Genomic DNA, 24,771 nt, shown 5'->3' on the forward strand with positions numbered 1-24,771 from the left:
GTGTAAGAAAGCAGAGTAGAAGGTAAGCACTTTTTTATTGGTTTTCCGTTTTAAAAAATGCTTGTTTCATCTTCCCTGTCCAAAAGACCCAGTTTGCTAGAATTATTGGCCTTTGCCTTTTGATTCATCAAAACTAGAAAGACAGTGCCAGTCTTCCCTCACAAGTGCAATTAGTGCAAGTTGTGACTTCCCTGTTTTCTCCAAAGGGGTTGTGACACACAGATGGAGATGCTGAAAGCAAAGACTGTCATTGTCACATTGAACAGGGTATTTTTACAGGGCGAATCTGGCCATCTGAAAAACAGAACAGTATTTAGACTATCATTTATTAGAGACAGACGTAAGGAATTGCAGGAACAATATGCAACTTTTTAAAGCTAAAAATTAATTTAATTGAATTATCAATAAAAATTGTGATTGTAACCTAAAATACTGTCATACTGTCCACATCCTTGTCTTCAATTTAAGAAAGGCAGGGTGGTGATAGGCTTCCCAGTGTTGTAGATTAGTCCTCCAAAGTGCTACAGGATCAAAATAGTAAGTGGAGGAAGGGAGAAATTTGTGGCTGTTGAGGTTTTTAATTCCCCCATCACTACTCTGCATTTTGGGTAAAAAACAATGTTGGCAGCTCTCCCAGCACTATGATTAATACATTTTGCCCCTGTCTGCATTTTTCAATGATGTAACCCACCAGACCCCTACCTAGCCTCGGTCCAGTCTTCAATACATGTCTGTTTCTTCTTGTTGCAGCAGAGGCATCTCATCCTTTTTCACATCTCCCATGGCAACTTGGATTCTACATACAGACATAAGAAAGTGGGGAAAACAGTCAGATGGAGTGGGTATTCCCCTCGGCAGTCTAAAAATGATGTAAAATCTGTAGCGTCTTTTATCCTTATGGCAGCATTGCCTGAAACGGGGCCCAAAATCTAATGTTAAAGCTGGGGAGATTGGCATCAGGGAATTTTCCTTGAATGATAAATGTGGTAGATTCTTTGCAGAATTAATTCTGTATTACAATACAAACTCTTAGTACATTTTTTCCTCTCTTGTATTCTAGATTAAATTGAATTTAAGTGATTCAAATGAATTTTAAAAATTTGATAGATGAACAACACATTATTTTAATTGGAATAATTTGGGGTAGTTGTCCTAAATGAAATTTAAGGTGGTGAATTTAAGTGTAGCAGCGCTGTCCACTGCTGCATGTTATGTTTTATACATATTATGTTTTACTTTCTAAAATCAAGATCTTTTTATAGGCCAGTTGCTGCTCTTCCTTAGGTTAGCTGAAAAAGTTTGGTATAAAAACCAGTTATAAGTTGGAGTGAGAAAATAACAGGAAATATCAAAGTTTTCTTTGGAAAACTGGGACTAGTCTGGCATTTGTAGATGTGCTCGTACATCATATACATGCAAAAATTCCCTGTCTCATTTCAAGGCCTTTCAAGTGGAATGATAATCTGAAGTGCTGCATGTCAGCACCTTTCTCTGCATTGGGTTCTGACACGTGCATGACCCATGCTCATTCACTCACCTCTGCACCATATGCAATTGCACAGGGAATAGCCATGTTCTCAGTAAGCAGAAATCAAGAGATCTTATACAACCCTGGGGCTGCAAAAGAACAGGCCTATGAAGAAGCACATCTAGCCATAAACATTTGGACTGCCAGTGCAGGTTGTGTTTACACAGGCCACTAAACTGGCTGGCTCTGCTACAGTTCTGTTGTCCCCTTTAAACAAAGTTCTCCAAATGCTTGGTCATGACTTGGATGCTCTCCACAGGTCTTAACAGCACTATGAGTACAAACAGTACAGGACCTAAAGAGGTCCTTATCTTTTAGAGCCAGGCTTATATTTGCACTTTAACACTCATGTCCCAGCCTCACTTCTGTGAAGAATCCTGGGCGATGAGATGCAGGATGGCAGGTCACAGTCCTTGAGCCGTTTGGGTTGCTGATAGAAGCATGCCTGGCTGGGGAAGGAGCCTTCAGATGATAATGTGAACCAGTAAGCTTGGTCACATATCCTTTAGGGCACTAAAATGATAGTAACTGTTAATAAATGGTTGCTACTGACGTAACATACCTCATTTCTATGCAGTCCTTTTTCCCCCTGCTCTATCAGAATATTAATGAAAATGTGAAAAAGAGGCCGAGAGCTCCACTGGGCAAAAGGACGTGCTACTGAAATTTATTCCAGTATCTTGATCAGGCTTACAGTTGCTTTACAAAGGTGCAAAATAGCATACAATTCACTTCATTGTGCTAGCATGTGGTGATCTTATGAGTCCCTACCAACTGCTGAAGTGGAAAAGGAGAAAGTATAATCTAAGAAGTAGGCCATTTTCTAGTAGTTTCATTTCCTTTTTTTTTTTTTTTTTTTTTTTTGGAGGATCCCATTCCATTTTCAGCAATGCAAATTAATCTTGCTTTGAAAACACGATTCCTGCTGTGCACCTTGAAGCATGACCACGTTAAGCTCCTTCTTTTGGTCCTGTTGTAAATGCCCTCAGATATGCAGCTCTGTGCTCTCCATCTGGATCTGCCTGAAGATGCATGCAGTCAGCTAGGATAAAAATGAGATAAATGTATAAGAAAATTGTCTGCTTCTGAGTATATTTCTACTCTAACAAATACTGTTCTTCCATGGACTAACCTTCTGCACAGTGCATTTGGATCTTCGTACTTTCTGTAATTTTTTTTTGTATGTGTATCCATATGTATGAGCACTACACGTACCCAGTTCCATACTTTTGGCAGGTATTGTCATAGTTGAGTTGTACATAGATTTTGAATTAGATAATATTTATTTTAAAGCATGTTTCTCTCACTGTTTGTAACTTAGAACAACTTTTCTGTCTCATGTTTCACTGAAGAGAAGCACGCTACATCCCTGCTTGTTTCATCTGTGTGCACTGGTGATTCTGGTCAGTTTGACATTTTGACTTAAAAAAAAAAATCATTGTCAGGAAAAGTGTCTGAGTAAAAAATGTAAGGCCTCAGATCTCACAATCCAAGCAGCTTACTCTGTCTTATACATAAACATATGGAAATTGATTTTTCTAAACCAAGTTTCTACATTTTCATGAATCTACCCAATGCACATTTTTACATGCTTTGTTTCCCTTGAAAACTCTATTTTAGTTTTACCTCATGCTGTTTGCATTGAAGTGATTCGGTGTGGAGGGAAGGAACAGTTTAGAAATTTAATTCTGGTTCTGATAACACCTGCAAGTGCAATTACTTGGGATCTGTGCAGTTTTAAGATATGTAAGCTTTACTGTGTTATGGAAGTTATAAAATATCAGGTGATTTAAGTATGAACAGAAATTTCAAATTTGAAAAACTACCTTGAAGTTGCGATAACCTACCACCTTAAAATGAGATAGTTAAATGAGTAAGAAAGGTTCATTCAAATGAGCTTCTGGTAATTCCTGATAAGCTAGGCATCTACACTGGAAGTGTTTGGGAGTTTCTGAGTGTAACCAGGTCACCCTACAATCATCCCTTGTGGAAAACAGAGTTTAAACATCCTCTGGGTTCAGTTGCAGCAGGGCAGAAATTTTATCTCTGTCAGTTTTAGTTATTAAGCAATGAAAGTCAAAATTAGTTGCTGGTAGGTAAGATACTTTGCAACTTAGCATGAAAGACTGTAGTTGCTCCATCAAAGCCTGCATTTGAATCTGAACTTCCTCAAAAATTTTTGCTACCCTGATATAGGGTGGGATTTAATTTTTTTAGTATTACGTCTAATTTCATATCTGTGTAGATGATGGACAGACATGTACCTTTGGGTTCACATTTCATATTGGAAAGTTAATTCAAACAACAGGAATTAGGAAGAGCAGTAGATAAAATGTGTAGTTCATTTAGTAGGTAGGAAATTACATCTTAATAAGCTGGGGCTTCTAGCTCTTGGAATCTAGGAATCTAGACTTGAACATTGTGTTGAAAAAGCCTTCCTCATCATGCATCCTACTCAAGTTGTTATGAGGAGTAGATCTCCAGACGATTTAGGACAGGAACATACAGAATCACAGAATGGCTGAGGTTGAAAGGGATCTCTGAAGGCGATCTGGTCCAACCCCCTTGTTCAAGCAGGCCGACCTAGAGCAGGTTGCACAGGACCATGTCCAGGCAGCTTCTGAAGATCTCTAAGGAGGGACTCCTTAGAGACTCCACAGTCTTTCTGGCAACCCGTGCCAGTGCTCCATCACACACTCAGTAAAGTGCTTCCTGACATTCAGACGGAAACTCTTGTGTTTCGGTTTGTGCCCATTGTCATCTGTCCTGACACTGGGCACCACTGAAAGGAGCTTGTCTCCATCCTCTTTGCATCCCCCCTTCAGGTATTTATATACATTGATAAGATCCCTGTAAGCTTTCTCTTCTCCAGACTGAACAATCCAAGTTGTCTTGGTCTTTCTTCACAGGAGAGTTACTCCAGTCCCTTCATCATCTCTCTCCTGTAGCTCCATGTCTCTCTTGTATTGAGGAGCCCAGAACCAGACACAGTACTTCAGTACGACCTCACCAGTGCTGACTGAGGAGAGGAGAGGGATCACCTCCCTGGACCTGCTGGCAACACTTTGCCAAATGCAGCCCAGGATACCACTGGCCTTCCTTGTGGCAAGGGCACAGAGCTCAGTCATGTTCAACTAGGTGTCCACCAGGACCCCCCAGGACCTTTTCTACGAAGCTGCTCTCCAGCTGGGCAATCCCATCTTGTACTGGCATGTGGGGTTGTTCCTCGTCAGGTGCAGGACTTTGCACTTCACCTTGAAGAGCTTTGTGAGGTTCTTGTCAGCCCATTTCTCCAGCCTGTCAGGTTTCCTCTGGATGGCAGCACAGCCCTCTGGTGTATCAGAGAATGAATCCAGAGTGCGTCCGGTCTGCTCAAGGAAAGAAAGGGAGACAGCCTGACATTTAAATGGAACACAAGACTGGCCAAATGTAGCACCAAAAGTGAGGTGATACATTTTAAGATAGTCAGGGGTAGTGGTGTGGGGGAGAGTAGAGTGGGACAACACAACAAAAAAAAAAAAAGGAAATTATAAAAACACTGGAAAGTTCAAACTCTCAAAACCAGAGATAACTGGTAACTGTTTACTTGATTTTCTAGATTTTGACAGGTTGAAGTACCATTATGCTATAAGTCTGTACCAATGGATCAGTGAAACAGGTTTAATCAAATATATTTTTTCTTCTTGCAATGCTTGCAATTTTTCTAAACTTGACACTGAAAAGAACATATTTGCAGTGATTCTGAATTCCAGTGGTTGTTTTTTAAATTGATGACTTTTAACATTAATATACAAACAGCCATTACCTGCATCCCAAATTTTTGGTACAGTATCTTTTGGCAAAGCTGATGTATTGGCAGAGCTGGAGCTGGTCGTAGTGCTGGTGTTGCTGTCTGTGGTGAGGCTGAGATCTTTTATCAGTCTGAAAATCTGTACGAAAACTGACCTCTTTTGGCATGAAGGAAAGGGAAATTTCAGAAGAAGGAATTGAAATGTACTGATATTTGGCTGAGACGTGAATGCTGAGTGACTTCTGCTGTGCCACAGCCAAAGCCCAGCAAGCAGCATTATCTGACATCATGCTGGGACCAGCACCGCTGCACTCAGCACACAACAGCGTTCTAGCATCATTTTTAAAAGGATGCTTTGCAAGCAAGCACTGTAAAGATCCCTGTTAAAGCAAATGGAGAAAATGCAAATGTACAGTCAGTTTGGTATCCTGTCAAAAGCTTTACTGATGGCAGGTTATGGGTAGATGCAGTTCAAGGTACCAAAGGAAGATCTGGTTCAGCTAGCAGGTATATGTCTTTGGGGTGCTATAGTGCAACCTTTCACATGGTTTTGTCACATCAATTATCTGGTCCTTTCTGCACTTACATGGAACTTTCTGATTTTTGCTTTGTTTTGCTGTTAATGGAAATGGAGATTTTATGTAGTTTTCTGATTTCAACACCTGGCTTAATTGTATTATGACCAAATTTGGAAAAATGACCATTTGCCATCTAAGCGTGATATATACAGAGACCACACCACAGATCATGGTACTGGTTTTGAGGCAAGGACTGGGCAAAGATACAACCTACAAAGAGAAAGGGAGTGTAATTATCCTCCTTACTCCCTCCATTCCCTAAAAGTACAGAATGACCTCTTCATTCCTCTAGCTGTTACAAGAGGAGCAACAGCTTCACAGAGATGTGGTCATAGACCCATATTCTTAGAAATGAAAAGAAGCAATGACCACAATCGGGACACTTCTCTTATTGATGTGCACAGCTAAACATAACCATTGAAAAGTCAAGAAGTACAAGACAAAAAAAAGACATAACCACCTGCTGAACTTACATCCAAAAATTCCACTTCGGAACTAGTACAAAGTGTAGCCTGTTTCTATGGTTCATTACCATTCATAATTTTACCCAATGAAAATTGTGTTTGCCCAGTATTTTTTTATGTGTTTGCAAGCTTGCAATTTGTATTTGTTTGTAATTTCAAATATATGAAATGGCCCCATATCTTTTTTCTTGTCTCTAGCCATTCTGTTTTGGAACAGCCAACAAAAAAACAAAAACAGCAATGACAGCAAAACGAATAATTTTGGATGTAAGGTCTGTTTGCTTTGAAAAAGATTGGCATGTTGGTGCATCAAAATATTGCCAGATCAGCTGTGTTTCTCCTTTCCAAGAGAGATGATTCTGAATGAGGAGGGTTGCAAACCAGATGAAAGGGAAGAATTTTGTCCAGGCTACTTCTGCTGCAGGTTCAGTTAGTAACCATGGTGTTCATTTGTGAGCTAAGCCAATGTAAATTGCACTTTTTTTTTTTTTCCCTTGTACCTTGTTTAATCGGGTCTTGTGATCACTGCATACTTGAGATCTAAAATGCCGTTGATAAATCCAGACAAACAAGACAGTGACTCTCAGTGTGTATGGTTCAGATTAGGTAAAGGTGAAGGGGTCACTAAGCAACAGAATTAAGTATGCTTTAATGATTGAGAGCATTGCCACTATGGGTTGTTCCTAAATAATCTAATTGATTTACAAGAATTCAATGTAAACACAATCAATTTCTCAACATAGCATCTTGTCATTTGTAGCTTAGCATGGAATATATGGTATGGGGAAGATGATTTTTATTTAGTAAGCTCATGTTTGTGCAGCAACAAAGGAATAAGAAGGCTTATTCTGAAATATGGAGGCAGGGATGTGGTGGTGGGGCTCTCAGCTTCAAACTGAAGGTCGGGGCAAGCAGCAATCACTGTCTTTGGTTCTGCACTGGGTCCCAGGCTGGGGTATTTCAGATATCCTCCCTCCAGCCTCAAGGCTAAATTATCTTGAGTTGCTGTGAGGTATGCTTTCAGGTTTTGAATGTGCTGAATTACACCAGCCACAGGTACCTGATAGAAATAGACCTTCAGGCTGAAGGGGTGAGTAGACAGGCTGGTAAGTGCTTGGAGGACATATCTGCAGAGAGGTGACTGCCAGGCTCCTGTCGGGTGTAGCTGTCCTGCCTGCCTGTAGCTATGCAGGTGAGGACCTGCTGGGCTGCACAGTCCACAGCTTTCTCTATTTTCAGTCACAGAAATGACTGAAACAAAGCCTGATTTTAGAAATGTGACTGGCAAGCTGGGTTGCCTCTCTTCTTCAGCATGAGTAAATTTGTTAAAACAGGTTCAGTCAGAGGAAACTAATGGATTCCTTAGTCCCTGACACCCCTTCTTTACAGGTAAACGCTCTTCTGGTTTATATGCCTGTTCAGAGACCAAAGGGAATCTTTATGTGAGAGCCTCACAACAAAGTACTGGCAGCAGAGCAATAGAAATAAAGCTGCAGTCTCATGACGATATTCTAATAGCTTTCTTTTTATTTTAAGGTACTTTAAACTAATCCCCAAAGTCAGCCCAATCGCAGTCTCCGATGCAGCATTGTTTTCAGCTATTAGCAGGTGGTTTTTAAAGCCCTCTTTAGATGATATGCAGGGCCCACATAGTGAAGTCAATTGTTAGACAGGATATAATTTAGACTTCAGCTCTTCCTCTCAGTTTGAAATAAAGTGATTACATTTCAGGAGAGCCTAAGGGAAGATTAAAAGTTTTATATCAAAAGTTGAATATTTTCTTTTGTTGTACACTCTTCTTTTAAAGGAAGTGGTATTCATTTAAAATAATGCATGTTCTGATGTATTTGAAAAGGCACTACTGTGAATTAAAAAGGAATTCATAAAGTATGCATGTATGGGAGAGGAAGATTGCAATCTTTGTTTGAGTGTTTAGTCAAAGGTTTTTACTCGATCTGTTCTGCTTTGTTCACAGAGTGAGATCGCTATCTGCAAAGATGCACTGTAAATAACAGATGGCCCACAGCGTTTAGAGGGCAGCAGTTAATGTGACAAAATCTTTTGGGGCTCCTCTCCACAGACAGGTTATAAAGTGGTATTATAGCTTCTCTTCCAGACTGGAAGAAAAGTCCTTGCCTGTCTTTAAACCTGTTAAAATGGTTCCAGGCAATAGTTCCACATAATTACGGTTCTGGTAACTCCTGTTATGACTCTCATTTCTTGTATCCCAAAGTTATCCAAGGGCAGAGGGCACTTGTAGAATACCAAGCTGTAAAGCTGATGTGAGCGTTCAAAACAGATGGAACAGCACAGATACAAACAGAGTAGGAAGTAAAGAGTGAGACACGAACACCAGGATAAAGTTTTTGTCCAATGCGATCAGCTAGGTTTTACCATTTACATCAGTGGGAATTTTTTTACCAAAGGTGCCCTGGGAAAAGGGGCAAGTGGCACTGCTGCCACTTCCCTTATACAGAAAGGCACTTCTTATAAAGAAGGCACTACCTATTAAAAAATTCCTGCAAGCAAATGTATTTGCGGTGAAGTCTCATATAAGAGTTCCCCATCTCAGCCAAGTGAGCATAGATCTTCCCAAAGCCATCAGAAGAGCCTAAATATAACACTGCTATTTTTAAGTAGCGTTCTTTCATGCTTGTTAAAATCAACAGTGTGAAAACTGTTATCGTTACTAAGGAGTGTGGCCACTGAGCTGGCAAGTTGAAGTTTTCTTGTGATTTTATCACAGGAAAGAGGTGAATTTATTTCTGTTTATTCGTCTGTAATCTATACATATATTTCTTTTATCTGCTAACAGCAATGCATACTACTATCTTAAGGCAGCATTGACACAGTTTTATATTAATTTACCTCATGTCAGTGGTGCTTGTTTTCATTCGTGGACACCTGACCATAGGAACCAAGGTTAATACCACCCAATTAACCTCCATACTGCTAATTAAAAAGACAGACAATTATAAATATTGAGGTCAACTACATATCTAAGAAGGATGGGGGCTCATGGGAGAGAATGTTAAAGGTCTGTGTTCAGTTGACATCATCTCTTCCAAAGGTGATGAATTGTTAATGTGCTGTTGTTCCAGATTTCTAGAAGAACTGAAACGATGTGGAATTTAAGACGACAGTTAATGGCCACTGAGGAAGACAGTTCATCATATCCTCCTGTGAATGTGACCATTGGAAATAATACTTGCATCCTTTTTTATGCTGGTAATTTCAGCCTCAAAGCCTACAGTTCAGTTTTTATAGATTTGACAAATGCAACATTTGTAATCCAGAATGTGGACATTTCTTCCTCTGTGTGCTCCAACGTCAACACAACGTGAGTAGAACAAGAAATTTCACTTTTCACATATATGTGGTTCTGAAAGCTAATCAAATGAAACAATGAGAAGTTAATAAAGGATAAATCTTTCTTCTTCCAAAGCACCCAAAATTTGCATTTTGCATTTAATATTCTTGGATGAAGATTGAGTCAAGATCACAGAGAGTGTTCAGATGCACCCTCTATTTTTCTATATTTTTTTCCTTGTACATTACTTAGTTCCTTGTTTGTTTATATTTGGTCCAACCAGGTTTCTCTGTGCATGATCTTACAGTCACAGAGATCTCTGCTGTCATTAATGAGATGATCGTTTCATTGTAAAATTCCCTTGAAGTGGAATATTGCCAGTTGGTAGGCGGTACTTCAGTTGGAAATACATTAATGAAACATGATCTCTGTTTTCCTTTATTTTGAAGCACCTGTTCTTGGGTAAAAAAAAAAAAAAAGACTATAGAAATATTTTGTCATATTTTTCTGTGTACTTTTTGTGCTGTGAACCTTTGCTACATGACTTCTGTAATTGCCTATTGATTCAGAATATTCCCTCTGATTGAAATGTCACAATGATCTAATTAAAGCTGACTACTCTAACATTAAAAATCTTTTTCTTACTCTCAGACTGTCATTAAAATACACAAAGCCTGTGAATGGGATCAACAGCCTAGAGATAAGGTAACTTATGATTTACTCTTAAATAAATCTTTGCGATGTATAAAGCCCATTTGTAAACCAGGACAAAGAAAAAAGAGGAGGAGTTAAGTGAAAATGTTTTTAAAATCATTATTTTGTTTCTTTGTGGAGGAGTTATCATAGAGTAGAACAATTATAGTCTTTATATAGAGAGGAATAATAGTCTTTATATAGAGAATACATTAGCATGCTCAGGTAAAGTTCTGAAAAAGTAGTGCAGGCAAACAACCATACTGTAACATAGTGGCATATAAAGCATCTTGTTTTGCTCATAGGATCAGAACATAACCCGGTCTCAGGGAAACTGAACTGTAATTTGTAAATAATTCTAGTAGCTGAAGTCTAACAGCATTGCCAGGGTTGTGTTTAGTGTTGATGAGGATTACAAGTGTACTCTGTTGGAGTTTGCATGTGGCTAATGAGGGTTGCAAAAACTGATAATTTTTCTGCTCTGTGGACGGTGATAAGACCAGGATTCTTCTACCATAAGAACAGGGAAGAGAAAATATGGAAAAGGAAGACCTGGCATGAAAACTCAAAGGGAAAACTTGTTGCTGTTGCTCTCACTAATATACTTTAGAGATGAGGATAAAAAATCAACTGCTGTTCCTGCTGCTGAGGAAAGAACTGAGGTTTGTGGACCAGTAGTTGTATGGCAGTCCTCACAGCAGTAGCAGATGCTTTCTTAAGCTCTGGCAAAGATAACATGGCCTTTTCATTTCAGTACCTCAGTTAATTGCTTAGTTACAGGGGAAGGATTTGGACCAGGTAGCTTGCATTGAACTGAATTTGCATGTAACAAGGACCTGTCTTGACGAGAGCCAGTTATGTGTCTGGAGTTGGGTTTAGAGTGAACAGAGACACTTGTAGTTATGATCAGAGGCCGTGATAGGTGGCAAAACAATGAATATGCTTTGCTATTTAAAACCTTACCACTATCCTGCCCCTCCAAAAAGCATCTGGAGCTTCATGTGTGTAGAGACAAAAATGCCTAAAGCGAAAATTTTTTATATGTGAAAAGTGCTTAGCAATATAAACTGGGGTAGCGGAAGAAAGGGCTATGGGGTTTTTGGCTTTCAGGGTAGCCATTGCTCAGGTATTTGCTGATCACTGGTCTACTTCCGGGAGGAAGTGATTGCTTTTGCATCACCTTTTTTCCTCTTTCCTTCACTTACTAAACTGTCTTCAACTCAAACCACAAGTTTCTTTGCTCTTCTCTTCCTATTCTCTCCCTTGCCCCATTGGGAGCAGGGAGTGAGCAAGTGGGTATGTGGGTGCTTGGCTGCTGGCCAACATCAACCCATGACACCTCAGAAGACTTTGTAAAGAAAACTTTCTGCTAAAGACACGCCTTGTCATTTGCGTTATTTGGTCTTATCTCTTGCTTTAAGAGACAATGAGGTCATTTTAGCTACTATTTGCTACCATAATGTGATATTGCATGGGGTATGTAATACATACTCAACAGAACCAGAGAAATCCATTGATCTTTCATGATAAAGGAGCATATTATTTACTTTGCTTATCCCACTGTGTCTGTTCTCAAGGACTTCTAAAACCCACAGATACATTACAACCTCTGGTTGCTCACCTTCTGGTTCACTTCAATTACATTTCTTGTTCAAGATGACTTTTTAGTAAGAGCACATTCTGCCTCTGTGAAAAGGACACAAGCAGGGCAAAGAGGTGGGAAGGAACGCAGGATAGAGCCATGACTGTGTTTTTTTCCCTGTAAAGGCCATCTACTTAGGTGTAGGGGAACATTCCCTGAAGAAATAAAGTGACGCCAGACAAGAGCACGTTCAAATAGCTCTATTTGTTCCTCAGTAAAATAAACTCTAACCTCAGCAGCATGAGCTAGATACACTACTTGCCCTTAAACACTACAAGTCTTCCACATTATGCTGAGCAGCTAGGCATATCCATCTCCTACAAGCAACTGCAATAGCTGCCTTGTTATGCAAACAGCTGCCTCTCCCTCTCCCTCCCTCCAGCAAGAGCAGTGGTCAACCTCTTGCACTTGCCAAAGAGGGGTGAGCTGCTGGGGAGCCATACGAGAGGGCTTCTGGCTGTGTGAGTTTTAGAAAAGTGCACTAATGCTGCAGCAGGGGTAGGAGCAGCGGGCTTTTGCTGGAAGAAAAAAAGCATCTCAGCTTTCTCAGCAGCCGATGACCTCCAGCTGTTCATGCATCTGTTTGTCATCTTCTCTGGGGAACGGTGCCAAAGTGGATAGAAGTGCACAGTGTTACCTGGACAGGACTTCCTTACTCTTTTCCCCACTTAAACTTCCAAGTACTTGTTGTTGTGTAGCATATATAGAATGGAATAGAATAGATCCAAGAACTGTGTTGTAAAGTCTTTTGCCTAACAGTTGTGCTTCTTTTTACAATCTTTGGGACAGCAGTAATTCCAGAAAACTTCCTTTTCAGAAACTTATCTCCTTGTAATGAATAGCTGCATGAAATGGTAACAGCTGATGGCATTTAGAGTTCGTATGGTTATCTGGCACAAAGGGAGTCTGGCACATGACCAAGAATAGTTTGTGCCACAATACTCACAAGTACGTAATGGCTATGTGTAAATTTGCTTCCTGTATTGCCTCTAATAGTCAATATGAGCCCATCATTTCCTGTAAAAGGCAAGAACTTTCAGTTCTACAAATAAAGTCTTCATTACCTCTCCTCCCCTTGTCATGCATTTGCTATGTCAAGTTCATTCTATCTATTCACCTAAGAAAATATTTATTAACTTAAATTAAAAAAAGTATTGATTTTTGTTACTTGAATGTATTTTTTGTAATGTAACACATTAACAGTTTTATCAATTATCAGTTAAGTGTGTCCTTGTTGGAGACAATTACTATCAGTTGTTTGGAAAAATTCTAAGGACAAAAGCCTGGATAGGTACACTAACCTTGTGCAACTAGTTCCCTAATTAAAATCTTAATTCTCATAAATTAAAAAAAAAAAAAAAAGTTTAAGCTTTAGTTTTTGTGCAATGCGAAGAGACAGTGTTCTCGCAGATGCCACTTTAGATTGTACTTATATACATAGCCTTATAAAACTTGTTTGTTCATATGGTAAGTTTCCAAGGAATTTCCTCGTCTTCTTATCTTCTTAGCAAAGGTACAGAACACACCCAATATCTGTGATTGGTACAAACATTTAAGTAAGCTTCTGTGTATTTATAACTGTCCTTCTCTTTACATTGAAAAAGTGCAGCTAGTGCCTATAGCTGCAAATTCTGTTCAGTTTGTGCTATATATCAGGAAAAGATTCCCTTCTTCTAGCAATTAGTATCTATGAGTATATAGGTTTTAATTTTGTAACTTTATCATTTGAACAATAGAAAATCATTCCATAAATATGTGTGAACATGTACTAAATGCAATTCAAAGGATATATATATGTATTTTTTTTTTCATTGATGTTTGCAGCTGAGTGTAGTGTGGAAAGAGCTGTTTAAGTTCAGGACATAAAGGAATGCCATAAGACAAAACATCCTTTTCTCACCTGAACGATACTTTGAGTTCTAGGATTTCTTCTGAGGATTTTGAAACTCTGCAGGATTATGGAGTTATATGAATCAAAAGCCACAGATTATTTTTTTTTTAAGGAAAAAAAAAAAAAGTTCAATTAATGTAGTGATTTTGGTCTTTATTTCTAAGGAACGTTGTGTTTAGTTTACACTCTTACATTGTGTGGATGATACGCTACTGAAAGTAAGTGATTTAAACAAGCAATAGAGAATGTTTTCTTCTCCATCTATACATCATACGGAACATATAATATTCTGTATTGTTCCACATTTCTAGACTAATTATTTTTCAAACCTATCATAATTGAATCCAAATGTTACCCAATATGTTAAGACCCACAGATAGCAACACCCATTGTGGATAGACATATTAGAATATTTAATTTTGTAGCAAGGGTCACTTATTCCTAAAAAGATTCTTCTAAATGCTTTGTGGATATCAATAAGCAGAAAAAATCTTCAGCAAACAATAGATGAATGAGTACATAAACCAAATAGGGCTAAAGTATTAGGCAACATACAATAAAGATAAAAGTTTATCATTTCCTTAAGAGATAACATGATTACCTAAAAGCAACAGGATAAAAATAGTAAAGATGAAGACATAGTCCTGATGTGTATAAACAAAGATGTACTTCTGGATGTTCTCAATTATTTCTAACTCAAAACATTCGGGCGATGTTCATACTGCAGTGGTAGTAACTTACATACAAATTCCATAATAATAAATTACTGTTAACTGACTGTTGTAAAATAAGAAAATATTCATTTGTGGCTAACCTGCTACAAATTAGGAAACTAGAGCTAACAACCCCTCCTCCTCATCTAGTGAAAGAAAAATCTGTCCTCCAGTGTAAATTCAGACATTTGCAAAGGCAGATTGCTATTTAGGCATCTGAGACATGGAAGAATTGCAATGATAAATCAAAATGGTTATCAGGCCTGTACCTATCATAAAAGCAATCTAAAAAAAAAATAAAATCCCATAAATTGTTTATTGAGAGCCACTGCAGGCCTGTTGACAGTCTCTCAAGTTCAGCTCCACTGATTATAAACTGTTGGTAACTGATGAAATACTGCATTGGTAGAGGCCCTTGAAGAATGAAATTACATTTGCTTGCTCCTTGCCTGCCACAGCTTGTAAGATGAAACTCCAAGAAGGAATAGAAACATTCACAAAGGCTCTTCACTTATGAACAATCCTAATGACATGGGAGGCCAAGATACCAACTGTGATGTATACAGCTACTGATTGTGGACCTTTATTTGCAACCAGTGCTTTATCAAATGAAGGTTATTTTTTTTTTCTGTCATTTGAACTCTTTTTTTTTTTCTCTGTTGTCTTTCTAGGTTTATAATGACCAACAAGTTCTATGAAGGCTCAGCTAGATATTGGTCCACTTTGGATTCAGTTGAGATTGAACAAGATGAAGGAAAAATTGCTACGTTTAATGTTTCTGTCATCTCTGCTCCTGCAGAGTATTCATTTCATTGTCAGCTGGTGGGAACAAGCACTCTCTATCCTGCAAGGCTGATTCCATCCAACAGTGAAGCAAGAAACTGGGATGTTTTCATTTCCAGTTTCCAAGTGAGTACACATTGCCATTTCAGAGATAATTCTAGGAACTATTACTTGCTATTGTAGGTGCTGAACGACACACATTCATAATGCCCTTACTTTCAATTCAGCCTGAGGAAAAAAAGTAAAAAGAAAAGCTGTTCCCCATAGGTGAGCTATTTAATAAAGGGGTAAAAGAGATGGCAGTTGCTGAACAATAAGAACATGGAAGCACAGCTGTGAAAAACAAAAAAATTCTGAAGTTGTCTGCAGAGAAGAAAAGCCAATAAAACCAAATGTGCTTAATCAGGCAAAGAATGACTAAATCTCCATGCCTGTTTAATGAATTGGGCTGCTATTGGAAACATGGGCCTCTTAAGTGGGTGGCTTTATGCTGCTTACTTTGTTTTTATTTGATTTCTTTGCTCTTTATTTACCTAGGAAAGTACAGCTTAGTGTGGTTACAGCTTTCAATGACATAGACTGTCTAAACTCCTACAGACAGAAACAAAGCCCAGTACAATTAGATTTAATGGAAGGTTTGCCATGAGCTTCAATCAGAAGCAATATTAGGTCCTGTATGGCCCAGAAGGAAAGCAGTTTGCTTCTTTTTCTTCTTTTTTTTTTTATTTTTTCTCCTTTTTTTAATGAGATATAGATTTTCTGTATATTTAGTGCAGTAGTGCAGTCTACATATGTGAGGTGTAGATGATTGCGTCTATTATTTTGGGCACAGATCTTCACTTAGGACAAGTACATCAACACTTATATTTTGAAACAATATTACATTAAGGGATATCTTTGATTAAAGAGCATGAAAATGATAGGAATAATTCCAAAGTGGACTTTTATTTGTTAGAGATGCACTAATCTCGTGATAACTGGATACAAATGCTAATATGGTCATAGTTATGATTTTGGTAGCACACAGTCTCAATGATCTGAATTAGTATTTGACATTTCAGCTTAAACATTGGCAATCCTGAAGGAACAGCATTGGTGGTGAGATTTAATTTCTTCCCACTACCCATAGCTACTTCCATTGCAGATTCAGATTCTAAAAGATGGAATGCAAAAATGAAGAATTGAAATAACAGCAAATTTAATATCTTTGGTCATTATTCAGTCACATAAAAATGCTAAACCTAAGTATCTCTGGCAGCTTTCCTTCCAAATCATTAGTTTTTATCTTCCCCTTTGCAGAAATCCACAGATCCTAAGTCCCACAGTTTTTGAGAAGCAATATAGCTTCTCAAATGTTGTTAATTACCAATGTTGTTAAGTTTCCTTCTGATTGTATTGTTTATGGAAAGGCTTGAAAATACCTGAGTCTGTGCAACTGGATTTTGCTTAGTCAAATCTTTGAAGCTAAGCTATGAAAATACATAGTCTAAGAAAATACAAAAGGTCCACTTACAACAACCTACCTTTTCCTAGAATTTCTGTGTACCTTGATACTGTTGTCATCTCAAAGCTTAGGGAGAAGTCTTGTTCTATCTTTAGCAGCCATCCTTCCACTAGTATCTTGATTAAAAGTAGAAGTAGTAGGTTGCCCACCTTCCTTACTGATTTGGACCATTAGCTCCTTCCACTGTTCAGACAACAGAACTTTCCTTTGGGGTAAGGCCTTTTTCTCTAGTAAGTCCTAAGTAAAAAAAACAGTCTGCAAAGGCCTGTTCAGATCATTTTCATTGCATGTGACTCAGTAAAACCAGAAAGTCTCCATTTTGGGCCACTTTCTAAGTAAATTCCCTCTGAACTAGATCATACCTTTCCAACTGTCTTCCACTTACATGTAATAAAGTCTAAACGATCTCAGTATCGGTCTTTGACCAATAATGAGGTTAGGTAATTCCCAAGCTATGTTGTAAGTTGAAAAAAGCACATGGGATGTGCTTAGTGATTGCAGCCAGCACAAGATCTGTTGCTGACACTGAGAAACATGATTTTAATTTCAGTGTTATGCAATGAATCAGAGACCAAGATCCAGTGCCAATCTAGTTCGTACAATTGCACTTTACGACCTTGGGTCATCAAAGCAGTATCACTGTATTAGAAGGTCATGGCACCCACACAGTGAAGCCTTGCATAGCCTGTTCCAGGTCGGTGTTGAAATGAGCAGCCATTTGCTTTAGTTCTGGAGCTAGCTTGGTCACTACCATGTAAGAACCTCTGTAGGATGGTATCTAGACAAAGCCATTACACAATGTCACTGCTCATAGGTGTAAAGGGTACCAATGCATTATTTTTTTGTAACAAGAATGGTTGTTCTACCATGATCGTTTTGAGGATCTCAAGAGTTTCTGTGAAATTAAACAGGAGTCTGCCATCAAGCACAGTTTTTCTTTAATATGCATCATACTGATTTAGAAGCCACTTTGCTTTTAACAAAAAATAGCAAAACTTTAAAGTTAATAAGGATTAGGATAATTAGGATTCTTTGTGGCTGAAGTATTTCTACCTTAAAAAATTAGATGTGCATTGTACTTTAAAGAGCAATGAAAACAACAGATTTACTTGAAGGCTTTGTCAAAGGTCAAATAATGAAACAATTCAAACAAAATAATTTAAAAAATAAACAATAAATGTAGACGAGTACAGTCTTGACAAATGATGCTGGTTCAAACAGTGAAATGAAAACTTCTGCAGGACAGAGGCTTGTATCCTGCATTTTGCATTCACAAAAATTAGAGAAGTACATTAAAGTATTTTTAACTTTTTCGTAAGTAGTAGTCACATTTTTACCTCCCAGCTGGGATGTAACACCCCCACAGAAATGATTAAGCTTCAGAAAAACAATAAAAGAATCCTGCATATACTTCGTCTCCTTCCTAAAAGTAGGCATCGCATTTTAAGAATGTACAGTTAAAGCTTTCACCCTCAGAGGTTCAATAAGCATAATCCTTCTTCAAAAAGAAACAAACAAACAAAACAATCATCAATAAGTTCAACATAATAAAATTTAGCATTTCTGTTTCTAAATCAGAAGTGATAAAGCTTTGCTGAAGCAAATACAGCTATTAAGTGCTTTGGAAATTTCCCCTAAGTGTGGTAACTTACTTATCTTAAATTACATAAATCATCACCTGTTTTCTGTTTTTATTGTAAATATGTCTTTCAGACTATATTTCATGACAAAGCAGTGGCTTAACAAGAAAAGGCTTTGGTAATCACCTGTATTCTCGAAAACCATGCAGTTATCCTGCCCAACAGCTTACTTTCAGTAATCCTGCTTTAATCAGAACTCTGGCTGCCTGTAGTGAAAGCATTCAAGATTTGCAAGTTAGCTACCACGATCTGACTTGGAAAGATTCTTCGAGAGGCCCAGAAAATCTTTTAGTGCTAAAATTATCTTCGCCTCCACAGTGCCTAAATGGGCCTCGCTTCTGCATATGATAATAGCTTTATTAATCAGCATTCTGTAAGGTATAGTCGTTGCTTTTACCACACATAATGTACACCTTAACTTCAGCTGCCTGAGCCACAAATGACCTCAAACTCAGTCAGCTCACTGATGTAGCATTGTATGCAATCCACAGACTAATTTCTTTAGTATCTGCAGCAACACTTTACCTAGGAACTGCAAACTCAGTTATTACCACAAAGCTTTCACATTAGTTTATCTGAAAGCATAGAGTAATCATGGAACTGGAACATAGAAAAATAAAAATCCAATATCTTCTTTTCCTTAATTTTCTTCCACCAGTAAGTTTCCCTTACTTTCGAAGGAATCGGTGCTTATGTCATTATGTCCATGTGTGTAGAGGGAGGATTGTCTTCGCTTTCTTCATAGTTTCCTAATCCTTTGACTGGTTTTAGCAAAAAATTTAGAATGGTATCAGTCTCAAAGGCATTCAGATTGTTGATTATTTTTGCAAAATTGATGGCTAGGCAGAGAATAGATCCTCGAATCGGTTGATTTTTCCAAGGAAAATTATACGGCATGAGATCAACCAGTAGCAGACTTTGAGAAATCAATCAGAGAAGAAATACAAGATTCCCTAACCACAAGGAAAACTTAGGTTTCATATGTGAATATACAACATAGAATCCACACCTCAGTGAAGGAAGCTGCCTCTCCTCTTTTGCATCTCTGATGTCTAAGAAGGTGGGGAAAAAAACCTTCCCAACTTCTTGAATTTTTACTAAAACTCAGCTTAAAAAGTCATCTATCATTAGACGCATTTTAAAGTAGGCTTCAGAAGTTCTGCTTGTCAAGGAGCTATTACCTAAAAACAACGGGGTATTTCAATACATCTCCCTTCATTTGGGGAGCTTTAGTTCACATGCCTTTGAGTACATTGAGAGTCCTGATTCTGCAGTGGTCATCAAGCTATAGTGATCACACATCTTTTTTGGAAATCTACTTCTAACAGTAACACACATTTCTGAAGTGGGAACACAACCTCCCTCTTGCCAAATATAAAACTTCCACATCTTAAATTTTCTGGGTGGAAAGGGGACCTGAAAAATTGTTAGCAAAGGATTTCGTTCTCACTCTTTTTAAATGGGCTGTGAGTGTGTTTTTTGTAATGCCCACATACATCCTGAAATCCGCTGGGTCTGTGCTTTATATTTAATTGCACTCATCTACCTTTCTTCATTCTCAGCTTCAAGGATTCAATGTGGAAAACGGCCAGTTTTCTTACGCCAGTGACTGTACGGGTTTTTTCTCTCCTGGAATCTGGATGGGCTTGGTGACATCTGCAATTTTACTGTGGATCCTGGCCTATGGAGTCCACATGATCATGCAGCTCACAGCAAACAGCAGATTTGATGATCCCAAAGGTCCTGCTCTGTCAGTTCCACAGACAGAATAGCCATGGATTGATTTAATTATATGCTGCTTCAGATTCTCCTGGGTTGATATTTATGACTTTTATTACCCTTCTACTTTACAGTATGTGTAACCTAAAAAGATATCATAGCAGAATGGGATAATCAAACTACATATTAAAATTTCCCGTATGTTTGGCAATAGAAATAATTCTGCTTGTTATTACCATGATTTTTTATTAACTGTGTTAAGGTCTGAGGTGAGGTTGTCAAGGTTATTACTCTCTCTGGCTATTACAAAGACCAGTACAAACTGCCTTCATATTATATATTTTTGGTGAAGAAAGATTATCGCAACAGAGAAAAATGGGAAGGATTTATAAATAACTTATTCAATAAGAAATTAAACTTATTATCATACTAAGTATGATTAAATGTGCAGTGCAGACAATATGTTAACGAAGATAAGGTAATTTTCTTAGCATTCTTTTTTCTGGGTATATTTGAAGTAGTTTTGAAGTTTGTACAGAAAAGGAGAAAAAAACCTATAGTCACTAGAAGCACTGTGCGAAGGTACTGTTTAAGTCTGAGCATGTTTATGGTCATCTCACTGATTCCAGAAGTCTGAAAACACTCGGTTTGATGAATTCCTTTGCAAATAATAAAAGTACTACAGCCTCTCACTGGGAAATCTGACTGTGGAGTGAATTGCTAAATGTTATAAGAAACTAAGTGGTAAAATGATGAAAAAAAGGTGAAATATATTTTTATTCTTTTGTTTGTAATGCTTTGTTAAGATTGTACATGTTCTATTAGTAGTTAAAGAACAAAAAGATAACATTTTGACAAGGTTACATCTGTCACATGAGAAAAAAAAAAAATTTGATCCTAATCCATGTCATAGGACAATGATAAAGAGGAAAGAAGGTTAGAATCAATTATTTAACTAAACCAGTAATAGTTTCTACCCATTGTTCCTGGATGCCATGTTTTTGGTATGAAGTCAAAGAGGTAAATGAAATACAATGTGAAGATATTCTGTCTGTATCATTCAACCCTGACTTGGAAAACAGAAATGATGCTGGCATGTAACTACAGGAGGGACTCCACTGGTACAGTATTTTTCCCAGATGTTTTTCAAAACCTTGAGGAATGCTGGCATTTGATCTACACAAAAATGCAGTGCTAGAAAGGCACTTTTTCTCTGTAAAAATCAATTGCCAGAAGAGACAACTGGATGTACTTTATTAGTTTCCTTTTAAAGCAAGTCAGACAAATGAGGCTTCATTGAAAATTTATATAATAGTTGTGTAACTGATAGCCACAAGAGAAGAAGGACATTATGAGGGGCTTGGTTTAAGACAGCTTTTGTATGACTTTTATATAGATTCAACAAAATTTGGAATAGATTTTGTTCAACGGTGATGATATATGAGAACTGAAGAACAGCTTTAGAAGGCCACCTAGCTCAGGATCCTGTCCCCAGCAGTGGTATGAGTACTGTGAGTATTAGTACTTCCTGCACATGTTCTCCTGGTCTCAACCATTTAAGCTCCGGGACTTCTTCAGCAAGAGCTGGGGTCTGTATTTAATAATTCTAGGTATATTTATATCCCTTGTCTTTGTCCAGCCTCCCCTTGAGCCTATGAACAGTCCTAGAGCTCACAGTATGCTGACTGTAGTGTGGCACTGAGGATACGTGTACCCTCCCTTGCTCGCCTAGGCTAGACTTGGAGCAGGGGAGGAGGAAAGAGTTTCACATAGGCTGTGCCATAGAGAAAATGTAGGCCTCTTTCAGAAGAGATCAAGTAGGAAGAGGAGATGTTCAGCCTGGAGAAAAAAGAAGGCTCCAGAGAGATCTCATTACAATCTTTCAATACTTAAAGGAGTCTTAAAAAATTATGGAGAGGGACTCTTTACTTGGGTAGATAATGATAGGGCAAGGGGGAATGGTCTTAAACTAAAAGAGCGTAGATTTAGATTAGACATTAGGAAGAAATTCTTCACCCAGAGGGTGGTGAGGCACTGGCACAGGCTGCCCAGAGAAGCTGTGGATGCCCCATCCCTGGAGGTGCTCAAGGCCAGGCTGGATGGTTCCTTGGCCAACCTGATCTAGTAGATGTCCCTTCCTATGGCAGAGGGCTTGGAACTAGATGATCTGTAAGGTCCCTTCCAACTCCAGAGCTGGGACAAGCCATGTGTTGTAGCCCTTGATGTGCAGGGCTACTATTGTGAGGTCTGAGCTGGAAAAGTGCAGGAAAAGCAGGTGATTATCAGCAACCCTCACTGTCCTGGAGGCCAGATGGCCTGGAGGGGACAATAAGGGTCCTTCTTAGCAGAGGATGAGCTGCTCTGTACGGTTCTCACAGCGGCCACCCCTGCAGCATCCCACTGCCAGCCCTTGGAGGAGGACACCCAACACCATGCCAGGGGGCTGTGTGTACCACCAGAGCCCCCATGCCATCTTGAATCCCTGCGGCTGTACATTGCGCTGCCCTGCAGCCAGAGGCAAACACAAGACTACTGATTCCAGAAGGGGCTGGGCCTCAAGAAATCCTAAAAGGATTTTGCACCTGCCTGCATCTGTTTACCTTGTTAATAAAGTTAGAAATGTGTCAGGGGCTCACGGTTCTGTGTACTTCTGTTTTCACAATCCAGCTTAATCATAGGTGCACTTGTTAAAACATGCCTGCCCAGGGAACAGTTCCAGCAAGAACATTAGCTCTGCCTGGAAGGTGTGAGCCTTTAGGACTTCCCCTAGAGCTCACTGAAGTTACCAGAAGTATTTCCACTGACTTCCATGAGTGCCAGCTCATTTTTCTAAAAAGTACAAAATAATAAAGATAGAGGGGATGATGGGAAAGAGCACAGCTAAAACAACAACAACAACAACAACAACAACAACAACAACAAAAGTCTTTTTTTTTCCTATCTAATGTATAAATAAATGAAACTTTATTGATAGTTTCTGGTTTTTTTTTTTTTCAAGAAAACAAAACAACCCTACAGCACAACTTGAAAATCAATATAACCTTAGAAAATTCAAGAAGGTTAAGACCAGAGAAAAACCAAACCCCAAAGGCCTGAAGCCATAAGTTACTTAAGGCATTTCATCTCAGAACTCAGCAGTGATCACTTGGAGGGGAGAGCAGAGATGGAGCTACAACCTGAGTCTTCTGACTCCTGTTCCTATTATATAAGGAATAGGTTCCTTATATTCCTTTAAGGTATAGGTTCATTTTGTGTCCTGATGTACTGGTTTATCTGCTTACAAAATGACCTTTCACAAACCATGTGGAAACCCATAAATGACTTATAATGAAACAGAATATAGTAGAAATAGTCCCAAAGTAGTATTTTTATGTAGGCAGTAAAGGAGGATAAGTCATTCCATCTGTCAAGGGAAGACTCAATGAAGTAATTGGTTCCTCCTTTCCTTCTGGGTGCCTGGTAAATAATATGCAAATCTGTATCAGCCGAATTAGGCAGTGTCCAGGCATTAGAGGGCTCCATAACTCTTTCGACATAATCTATGATCAAGCAGGGGAACCTAGAGATACTGAAAATAAGGAATGACCATGAGAAAGCTAACTCCTAGGATAATCAAAGATATGAGAAGAAGCCTGAATATTGGGTATTGGTCACTGCTGGCAAAAAGCTAGCAGTAGTCTCAGCAGGTGGTGATGATTGTGGGGACAAGTGGATAATCTCCTTACATTTTTTACATAATCTTCTCCTTACATTGAACAAGAGGAGCAAAACGATGCACACTTACATGTATGCAATGGGGGCAGGGAGTCCTTTTCCTGCATGCTGTTTTTTTTCTGTTACATCCCATGATGGGTTGACTTTGGCCAAATGTTAGATGCCAACCCAGCTGCTCCCTCATTGCCCCTCCTCTACAGGACAGAGGAGAAAATAAGACGGAAAAGAAAAAACTCATGGGTCGAGGTAAGGATACGGAAACCACTTAACCAGTCACTGTCACAAGCTAAAAAATATAAAAAGACTTTGGGAAAATTAATTTAATTAGTTGCCAATTGCAATAGGTGGGATAGTAAGAAACAAATATAAAACACCTTCAGTCTGCTCAAACACAAAAATCCTGTTGCGTCTAATAATCTTTCAATAAAGGAACCCAATCTTCTGTTTGCTAATGATGGTTATTCTCTCAGATTAGTATATTCTCTATCAAAATTTATCAATGCAAAATCAAGGAGGAAAGAGCTGTTTCTTCAGAACTCTGATTTCTAGAAGCTTAAAAAAAATACTGAGTTGCAGTTAAAAAAAAAAAAAAAAAAAAAAAAGCAAAGAAAGAAACAAGATCTTGCCAAGGGGTGGTTCCCTAAGTAACTAGTCTCTCACTTCCACAATGTGGGTCAGCATCTCAGTCTTCCTACCTGTGTGGGTGGAAAGGAGACCTTCCTACAGTGCCTGAGATCCAAGAGCAGATCATCTGCCACTGATGTACCACAAATGAAGAGGTTTCCTTTTCTTCACCACAACT

General features: G+C 38.5%; 1 protein-coding gene across 1 annotated transcript in view; it reads left to right on the top strand.

Moving 5' to 3' along the window:
- The window catches only part of ATP6AP1 (ATPase H+ transporting accessory protein 1), a 58,953-nt gene extending 37,904 nt beyond the window's left edge, over positions 1–21,049 (top strand). The window contains exons 9-12 of the mRNA XM_032203784.1: positions 9,462–9,700; positions 10,322–10,375; positions 15,281–15,518; positions 20,099–21,049. Of these exons, the coding sequence (XP_032059675.1) occupies positions 9,462–9,700; positions 10,322–10,375; positions 15,281–15,518; positions 20,099–20,308 (741 nt within the window). The 3' untranslated portion in view covers positions 20,309–21,049. The remainder of the gene's footprint in view (positions 1–9,461; positions 9,701–10,321; positions 10,376–15,280; positions 15,519–20,098) is intronic.
- Positions 21,050–24,771: the final 3,722 nt, after the last annotated feature.

Source organism: Aythya fuligula, chromosome 1 (genome assembly GCF_009819795.1).
Source record: "Aythya fuligula isolate bAytFul2 chromosome 1, bAytFul2.pri, whole genome shotgun sequence".
NCBI classification, from domain to species: domain Eukaryota; kingdom Metazoa; phylum Chordata; class Aves; order Anseriformes; family Anatidae; genus Aythya; species Aythya fuligula.